At 31.1% G+C, this 10,566-nt stretch overlaps 1 protein-coding gene across 1 annotated transcript in view; it reads right to left on the reverse strand.

The window, feature by feature from the left end:
- Positions 1-10,566, reverse strand: part of LOC106677264 (sodium-independent sulfate anion transporter) — a 221,122-nt gene that overhangs the window by 73,506 nt on the left and 137,050 nt on the right. Inside the window, exons 3-4 of the mRNA XM_067052922.1 lie at positions 7,996-8,188; positions 1,566-1,786 (exon numbers count right to left, since the gene is read on the reverse strand). Coding sequence (XP_066909023.1) covers positions 1,566-1,786; positions 7,996-8,188 — 414 coding nt within the window. The remainder of the gene's footprint in view (positions 1-1,565; positions 1,787-7,995; positions 8,189-10,566) is intronic.

The raw sequence follows: 10,566 nt of genomic DNA on the forward strand, positions 1-10,566 counted from the left end.
AATCTGCAACGAATGGGATGTTAAGGTCTTTATGAATGAGTTTATTTGTGACGTAATAAGGAGTATCAAGGATTTTGCATTGTAACGATTGGATGCGGGAAGAATTTGATGGTTTGGTGGAGCCCCAGAGCTCAATTCCATATGTCCAAATTGGTCTGATTATTGTAGTGAATGGGAAGTTTAGAGCGTTTGTCAAGTAAGTGTTGTAGCAATCGGAATCTACGAACAGTTTCTTCGAAAACTTAATAAGTGATTTGAAAAATGAAAAATTGTTTTGAACATATATTTTACTTACCTACCATACCTCGCTGGAATGCATCTTATATTGAAACACGGTGTATAAACATAGTATGCATTTCACCAATGTAGGTTGGTTTTTGATACACTGCAGGTTTCACTACTAGATCAAAAGTGATTATCCTTTAGAGAAAAAGGGTCATTTATTTTTTTTAGTAAGGAGTGAAACGCATGCCCCATAACGCTTCAGCTGCTACCGCTCATCGAGTTCATGAGGCACCCATAGATCTACCTTTTCTAATTTACAAATGATCTTTAAGTGTCGATACACTTGTATTCAGTTGTGCTCCATGTCTGATAACTGTGTTGGTATTTTTTTTAATTTTATTTTTATACCAGATCGGCCTGATGGGCCTTACATGGTTGATTTAACTTATATTATATATATATTTTTTACAGTTGATTATGAAGGGATATAGTCATACCAATGACACCATGTCCTTATTAAAATAATAATAAAATAAATAGATAAGAATAATGCTTCTTAATAAAAGAGGAAAGTAAAATTAATAACAAAAAATAATGATATTGGTACACTTAAATAAAACAAACAATTTTCTTCTAATAGTAAAAAGAAACAAGTTAATTTGAAAAGGGAAGAGAGAAGAAAAGAGAAAAAAAATAATAATAATGAATAAATAAAATGAATAATAATAAGTAAATAGAGGTAGTGTGACTATGAATTAATTATATATTTATTAAACACTTATAAAAGAATGTCCTGCAGCAGTCTGGGCTTCAGTCTTCGGTTTGAAGTTGGGTTTCCCAGGTTGTAGGTCACTGTTCCTTTAACTGTCGGCAACAGGGAGTGGAACTTCATGAACCGTTTTTTTATATAATCCTCTATTGACTTGTAATTCACTATTTCTTATTAACCAAGGAGCATTAACTGCGATTCTTAGGACTTTATTTTGAAAAGATTGTAGTTTTTTTCTTTTCGTGGAGAATGCCTCTCCCCAGACTTAGACAGCCGTACATAAGCAGTGGCCTGAGGATTGTTTTAAATATAAGAACAGTTGTTTCTGGTTTTAGTTTGGAATTTCTGTTTAGAATAGGATATAGCATAACCGTGTTGGTAAGGATTTTCTTTAAAAGGTTTTAAGTTTAACGATATATATTTTTTATTTATTTTGCTCGTTATGGCATTTTTGCATCGGACTCCTGAACTACAAACCTGAACTGCACAAATATGATTCAGGAGGTTTAATATGTAAATGCAAAAAATGTTTAATATCAATTGATTATACATAATTTTATCATAAATCCACCTTTATTCCAATGAGGAAGACTAAGCAGGATACTCCTAGTACACTGTCGTATAGCTTGGCCTCTCGAACGTGCACGATGACCTTAGCAACCGTATCCACGAAGCTCTCGGCTTCGAACTTGAGCCCTAGTAGACCCTTCACCTGGGAGGTAGCCACTATCAGCGCCGCGGCCGAAGTGTATCCGGAGATCACAGGCATCGATATGAAGTCGATTATGAAACCTAAAAGTATGGGAAAATCATCATTTAAAATATAATATTGATTAAAACATAATAATAATACATTAATGAGTTTGTAAATAAAATGAAGTACGTGGGGTAAAAGATAAACTATTCAATTGCTGAAAATATCTAAGATAAACAAATTGTTGGGGTGATAGATAAAATAAAAAAGTTTATCAACAGTCTGCTTGTTACCCTGAAAAATGGAATTGAGGTTTGCTGGTAAATCATATAAAGATTTGAGGTAGTTATATGCTGGAAGGTCAGATAACTGTGTTTAGCGGTAAATCTGGGCCCTGTTTCATTATGAAAGCTAATATTAGGGGTATTCATGATGTTGTGTTAAATGTTAAATGTTTTACCATGTTAAATGTTATAACTATAAGATTGTGAGCAGCCCTATTTGAAGTCATGTTAAACGTTAAATGCATAAGAGCCCCTAGCGGATTTTCTCAGCAACTTGTTGTATAAGCCTTATGTTTATAACCTTCCTTCCAGAGCCTCATGTTATTGTTTACTTCAGTTTTGATTTAAGTAATTAATTACAACATGCCTAGAGTGAGTGAAAAGTGGAATTTGTGTGAAAGTTTAGCTTATGAAATGAAATGAAAAAATAACTTTATTCTAGGACATATGTCCTCTAAGAATAGTTACATGGTTCATATAGTGAGATTTTTACCTGGCGAGCGTTTACAAATTTTCAGATAGTAGAATGAAATTACATTGTTTTTTTTCTCAAATGTATCATTAAAATTATCCATTCTGGTTTAATAACAGGGATATGAATACCACAAACACACGAAAGAACTGAGCTGTCACAACAAAAATGGCGGCGATCTCAAGTGGTCTATTGTGTGACGTCATTCTCCATTTAACAGACCAAGTAACAGACTCTCAGCCATGTTAAATGTTATTTCGTTTTACCACGGTAAAAGAAGGCAATTTTTTTCGATTTAACATGAGTTTTTCCATTTAACATGTTAAACCAAAGATCATGAATACCCCTATTATTAGTTGATAGTACAAGTGTAGAAACTAGTGTGGTAATAATACTAATACTTATTTTTTTCATGATAGGGATGACTATTAGAGATATTACAGGAATTAAAAAATACTAAAGTACAAGTCAGTGTAATTGAATTAAGATAAATATACAAGACTAATAATTAGTTTGTACTTTATTATGAAACAGGGCCCAGATTTGATGTACCCATTAAATATATAATTTCAGTTCTGTAAGACTTCTCGTTTTTGTGCTTGGCTGTTCACACATGGATCGTTTTGCGAAACCAGGTTTTTTTTGGAATAAAGGGCTTATTATTTTATTTCATTAATATTCATTTATCAGCCTAACCTGCCTGTTATGCTATACGGGTGTTCGCAGTAGTGGGTTATTTACGTTATTAACTCCTCTTCTCACATGTCCGGAGGCCTCGCTGGTGCAACTTCTTGTCCTCTACCCGGGGAAATGTGAGTAGAGCCCTACGAAGGCCTTGTAGTGTGAGTAATTTTCCTTCTTCATCAGCTGAGGTAGATCACTCTCTGTAAGAACCTAGAGCCTTGCTCCCTCATCATCTTGGCTCTCAGTGCCTCCTAGGCGGACAGATGAGTACAATGGGCTCGGCAGGCTTCGAAACAGGACAACTTTGGCATAAGGGATCGATGTTTATATCAAAAGCTGTGGAGATCCCTATACCTCTTGCGGAACAGATAGTAAAAGAGCCCAAGACAAGAAAAAAAGGTGATATTAAAATGTCACCCCAATTTCTAATCACTTTAATGAAAACTATGTATAATTACAAATCAAAATTGATGAGTCTGCCAGGTATATGCAGGGGGAATAAAAAAATGATGGCGGTTTCAAAAACGTTAAAAATAATTAATTTTTCATTCGGAGCTCTATATCTTAAAAAGTAGCAACAACACAAGAAAACCTAAGAGAACGCCCTTTAAGAAGAGTAAATTTGCTAAAATATGAGCCCTAATAGATTTATTTACATTAAATAATCCTCGAGATATAACTTTTTAAAAAGCAACATTCCATAAAAATGTTGTACAGAATATATTGAAATCTCAGTAGTTAGCGGATTTATTTTGAGAAATCTATATCTCAAAAACCATTGTACGTACAAATGTCTATTAACACTCAAATTAAAGCTAGTTTAATGGACTATAATCTAGGTTAGGAATTTTTTTATTCGCAGGCGTAGTAGTTTTCATATTTGCTAAAATAAATTGATATATAGTTGTTAGGACAAATTTTCATTTGCCAAATTTATATTTATATGCGAATATCATAAAAACTACTATCCTTACGAAGATACGTGTCATAAACTACTTTATAGTAAGTTAATTTTCTTTATTTTAAGTGCTGGCAGGCATATGTATGTCTTATGATTCTAGACGTATATTTTTTCGAAAATCAAACATTTTATCCGAACAACTAGAAATTAACATTTTCTGAGTTTATTTTGTTAAATATCATAAAACAAATACTAATTATACAAAGATAATGGTTATAAACTATTTTATAGTAAATTTAACTACCTTTAATTTAGGTGCTAACTAACATCTGTACGTCTTATGGTTTCTGAAATAAAGTTTTTCATAAATCAAACTTATTGTCTGAACAACAATAAATCAATTTATTTTAGCAAATATCATGAAAACTATTATTCGTACTATTAATGGTCATAAATTACTATATAGTGCATTAAACTAGCTTTAATTTGAGTGCTAATAGACATCAATACGTCACATAGTTCCTGAGATATAAATTTCTCAAAATAAATACACTAACTACAAATCTTTCAGTACTTTTTTTATAAAATATTGCTTTTTATAAAGCTATATCTTGAGAACCATTGAACGTAAATAGCCCTATTAGGGCTAATATTTCAACAAATTTACTATGCTTTAAATGATGTCCTCTTAGGTTTTCTAGTAGTGTTTGTAATTTATAAGATATAGAGCTCCGAATGAAAAATTAATTTTATTTTTAAGGTTTTGAAACAGCCGCCATTTTTATTCCTCTTACCTATACTTGGCAGATTCATCAATTTTGACTAGTAATTATACATAGTTTTCATTAAAGTAATCGAAAATTGGGGTCAGATGACTGCCTTTTTTCTCCTCTTGGGCTCTTGAAGTATAGAGACACCCTTAAACTAGGGATGGGATATCGAAAGAAAAATATCGATATTGATATCGACATCGATATCGGATAGCAATATCGATGTCGACATTATATCGGAACTAAAATATCGAAATATCGATATCGAAAATTTAACGAATTAAAGTAATAACTTTTTATAAAACTTTCTTAATCTTATTATACCAAATATCGATAATTCTATTAAAAAAATATCGAAATATCGATATAGATATTATCAACAATGTAAAATACCGAAATGAATATGAAATTTTCAAAATGAAAAATCGAAATACCTTTTTTTAGCTTTACATATTTTTTTTTTTGTTATAAAATATCGATATTAATAACAACGTCGAATATCGAAAGGAATGTGAATTTATCAAAATAGAATATCGAAATACTATTTCTATATTTTTCACAAATTTTTTTAGTACGAGTTACTAATATTTCTATAAAATAATATCTTACTGTCTTTAATAATTTTCATAAGGATATTATTAAGAGTGTCACATATGAAATACTTTGTTAGCCTTTTTAAACAAAATAGCCATATTTCGATTATGATATCGGAATATTGTTGATAATCTTTCATATCGATATTATCAAATATGTTTAATATCGAAATTGATATTAAATTAATGAAACAAAATATCAATATTTCATTTTAAATTTATCTAGTATTTTTAAACATAATATCGATATTTCAATAAAATAATATTAGAATATTATTGGTAATTATCGATATGGATATAAATAACATTATCAAAGATCAAAAGGATGTAAAATTATTGAAACAGTATATCGATCTTTTGATAATACAATATCGGAATAATTTTACTAACGTTAGAAATAAATAATTATAAAAATGTCAAATATCGAAATGAATAATCAATATTAAATATCGAAATACTATTATTAAGCTTGAATATTTTCTTTAACAAAATATCGATATTTGTATTAAATAACATCGGAATATCTTTGCCATATTATTATATTTTGGTACGAATATTTCCTCCTGAATATAAGATAAAAGATATATTACATTTTTTTAAACCGATATTTCGATATTATCGAAGGAGAATATCGATATTCCGATATTATCGGTTACTCTATATCGATATCAAAATATCGGGTATCGGAGACAAAATATCGATATTTCGATAATATCGATATCTATATCCCATCCCTACCTTAAACTATGCTCAGAATAAGCTGAGTTCTTCGGATAATTTATTTGGGTATTGACTATTGCGTTTGGTAGAAGGTGAAAACAGATAAATGATAAATTGAAATAAAGGATTTACTGCTTTACTGTAACAAGGTAAGATAAGCACTGTTGTATTGTATGAATAGTTAATGTTGCACTTGTAACTGTCAATAAATGTTTCATAACACTGTTTGATATATTAGGTGAAATAGAAACTATGTTTTCTAATTGACACACAACTGTTAAGGTGAAAAGGAAGTAAAAATAACAACTGATACACTAGGAGAGAAAAACAAAACAAACACAACTAGCTAAGATCATCATCACACTGTTATCTCCAATCCAAAGAGGTTATACTGCAGTAGTTAGGCATTACCTCTAAGCAACAGCTCACTTAGAGATTCTTAGTGTTGAAATACGGTGAGTTTGGAATTTATAGTTTAGAATTAATAGAATTAGGGTAATGGAATACAAGTGGCCTGAACAACCTATATTCCTCATATTTACGTTTCATTTTCATTTCGCTTTCCTTTATAGTAAAAGTAGATTAAATCGAATACTGCCGAAAAAATTCAAAACAAGTGTGTGCTATACCGACGTTTGTTGGTTCCTTTGTTTACTAAGCAATTGCAAAAGTCTTGGATTTGCAGCAAGCAACAAACGTACAAAGCCAGCACAGCCTATGGCTTTAAAAAACTATTAGATATCCCACAATACAGACAAGAGGAAAGTTTAACAGAACAATTTCTGTCATATGCATACCAAATTGATGTTATTGGCCACTCACTTGATGCAATGATCGATGCACTGATGACTCTTGTAAATGCGGCAGGAAAGCGAGTATTCATGATCTAATTTCTTTGGTATTTCCTGTTTTATCATTGTATTGTGCAACCTTTTGCTGAAGATGACACGTGTGAATTATACCATTGTCTTTTGCAATGTTTACCGAAGTTACCGAGAAACAAGAGAGGAAGGAAAAAATAAAGAAGAAACAATTCCTAAGTTTTAAATCGTAAGGGGTTTAACTATGCGTAAACAATAAAGCAATTGTTTGAAGAGACAAATTAGCTTCAAAGATTTCTTTTCTTTTGGTTCCAACAATGTGAAGTACCGACCTTGAATTATGGGTAATGTCTGGCTCATCAGAGGTGCAAGGTCGATTCTCACGTTTTAATTGTTGCCATTTGACATAAAAAAGGCATGAGGTAGAAACAAATGATGGGAGAAACCGTAAATTGGGGAAATCTAAGAACATGGAAAATGTGAATTATTTTTAAAGATAAAAATCTCTACTGGTGGAAGCAACAGATTAATATAAAATACAGATAAAATTTATAAATAAACATATAAAAGAGAAATAATATATAGCAAAGATTAAACATAAAGTAATAAATACAAAGTAAGGTTGAATTAACAGATGAATATAAAATAAGATTAAATTTGAAAGATAAAAGCTGAATAGGAAACATTAAATATAAAGAAATAAATGAAAGATTAAGAAGAAAGTATGCAATAAAGCTAAAAATACAGACAAGAAGATATGGGAGAGTAGTAGAGTTTATTTATACTTTTCAATGTAAATCTATTTTAGTAGTTTGCATCTTTTTTTTTTAGCTCTGAAGAAGCTCTGCAATATGGTGCGAAACGTTGTCTCAGATTAAATAGTTAATTGCTATCTGTGTTTTTTTTATACATTATACACAGTCATTCAACGATCTTCCAATAAAAAATATTTACTTTGTTCCTAGAAATATAGCTATAAAATAATTTGGCATTCATTATGGAAAAAAAAAAAAAGAATTGAACTAGTCATATAAGAAAATATTTTTGTTGATACTCACTTACCTAGCCTAAATACACCGAATAGAGTCTGTATGATGCCGGAGAAGAAGGTGAGAATGGCCACAGCTGCAGGATCTTCGGCCGCGTAGTAGAAGGTCATTAGCGACAAGATGGCCGAAGGTCCTATCGTGATCTGCCTCACCGTACCGAAGACGGCGTAGGCCAAGCCGCCGCTCAGCGAGGAGTACAGCCCGTACTGCGGGCATTATAATGATAATAGTGAACATGTCCTTAATTTGCTAAACAAAATCTATTATACTTGAAGAAGTTTGTCGGGGGGTGCGGTCAGCAAAGAACAACTTAATAAACAAAACCATATTTATTTATTTTATGCCGACGTTTCGACCTGAGTTTCAGGTCTTCATCAGGGCTATAGAACAAAAGAGATAACAACAACATTTAGAGTAACATACAATTGAAAAGGAATAGTATTTAGAGTAACATAGAATTGAATAAATAATATAATTTATAAACAATGTATAAAATAAATAAATATGGTTTTGTTTATTTATGTTGTTCTTTGCTGACCGCACCCCCCGACAAACTTCTTCAAGCATTAATCTACGGTCAACTATCTACACCTCAAAATCTATTATACAAATGATAATATAATAAATAATAACTAGACTTTATTTTAGATAATAGTTACATCTAAAGTGTAGCATATCCACAACAATATCAAATATTGAGGACAAAAAGAAAATTATAAATCAAATTCAATGTTGATGTTCCTCGCAGTTAATAATAACCCTTACTTATGATTACCCCTTACTTCACAAGAGATGCAACGTGGTCTATTCCTGATGTTGTAAATAAATTTTAACTCAGCATCTACATAAACAATCTAGCACCCACGTTTCTGATTCGCACTCCTTCGGCTCAGATTAATTTTGTTTTATGATGTTTAATAATGAACAATTTTTATCGATTCAGAAAAAAATTAATTCACCCTAAAAATTTGATGTTTTGCCTTACAATATACTAAGGATCCAAAGAAACCAAAATCCAGACGTTTAATACTTTTCTTAAAGCCTTAGTGTTAGTGATTCTTTATACTAAAGTTAAAAAAAAAAAAATGAAACCAAATAACTTTTGGATCATTTGCTATAATGATTCCAAAAAACATTTTATTTTTGTTATACACTGATATAATAAATGACTAATTTATATAAGAAAGGGAGGATTGTTTTTATAGTGTTTTTATAAACAAACCCTGTTTACTAATTTATCGCTGCACTGTTTTGTATTGAGTAACATTTAGGTTAATTACCTGCCCTCCTAATAACCAATGATCAATAAAAATAAATATGAAGTGGCGTCACTCAAATGTTATAGAGAGGAAGCAACTGGTATTATTATCTGTTTTTTATTGCTATTGTGGGTTGAGTTTCTGAGCTAGTAGACATTATTATTACTATTATTGATAATAATATATTATTATCATGTGGTCAAAATAAATTTATTATTATTAATACAGTAAAAATGACATGGGTCAGTCGGACATTTGATACAAGTTTAAAAATAACATTTAATTTTAATAAAAGTTGAATGTTATTTATAATTAGTATTTTAAGAGATCCCACAGCCCTCGAAGAATGGTGTCGTAATTGGCGGATCAAAATAAATCCCAACAAATCCCATCAAATCACCTTTACCCTTTGTCGTCAACCTACCGACTGCCCTACAGTATACTTAAATAATATTCCTCTTACCCCTGTCGAACAGATCCGCTACCTTGAACTACATCTTGACAAACGACAAACCTGGAATCCTCACACAAGACTGAAAAGACAGGAAACTGCACGTCGATTTCGACTATTAGAGCACTTACTAGACAAACGGTCTAAACTTCCAATCCATTACAAAAGACTGATCTACATGACAATAATAAGGCCTATCTGGACATGGAGTTGGGCTCAACTAAACTTTCGAATCCCTTCCATATCCAATTCTTACAATCCAAAATCCTTCGTAAAATCCTCAATGCTCCTTACTTTATCACAAATAAAATCATACATAAAGACCTTAATGTTCCATATGTAAGCGATCAAGGCCGAACCAGGTATCTTTACTTCCATTATAAACTCCCTAACCACCCAAACCCATTAGTTCCTAACCTTGCTTCCTATTCTATTCCTGACAATCCTCCGAGGCACCTGAAAAAAAGATGGTCACGGGACCTGCTAATGTATAAACTTCATTAGAGTGCTACCACTGGGTTCTCTAAACGCCTGTATCAATCCGTAATGATATGCATCAAATTTACTAAATGTATAATTATCTAGAGTTATAAATTCTAATAAAGGTAATAAAACAAATTGTTACAGGCACTCCCCTATAAGTTTATTTGTTATTTTTATTAATTTTCCCTATGTTTCCTTTTACTTGTTACTATACCTCGCCTTTACCATATTTATTTCATCTTCTGTTTACCTTTTTACACCTACCTCATTACCATATTTATACCTAGTTCTTTTTTTTTTTTCTATTGATAGATTTATTTATTGATAGATATTACAATCTGCCACACAGTTGTGGGCAATAGGTAATATTGATGAATGATCTCATACATAC

This window comes from Halyomorpha halys, unplaced genomic scaffold (assembly GCF_000696795.3).
Source record: "Halyomorpha halys isolate HHAL.00 unplaced genomic scaffold, Hhal_1.1 Scaffold92.1, whole genome shotgun sequence".
Taxonomy (NCBI): Eukaryota; Metazoa; Arthropoda; class Insecta; order Hemiptera; family Pentatomidae; genus Halyomorpha; species Halyomorpha halys.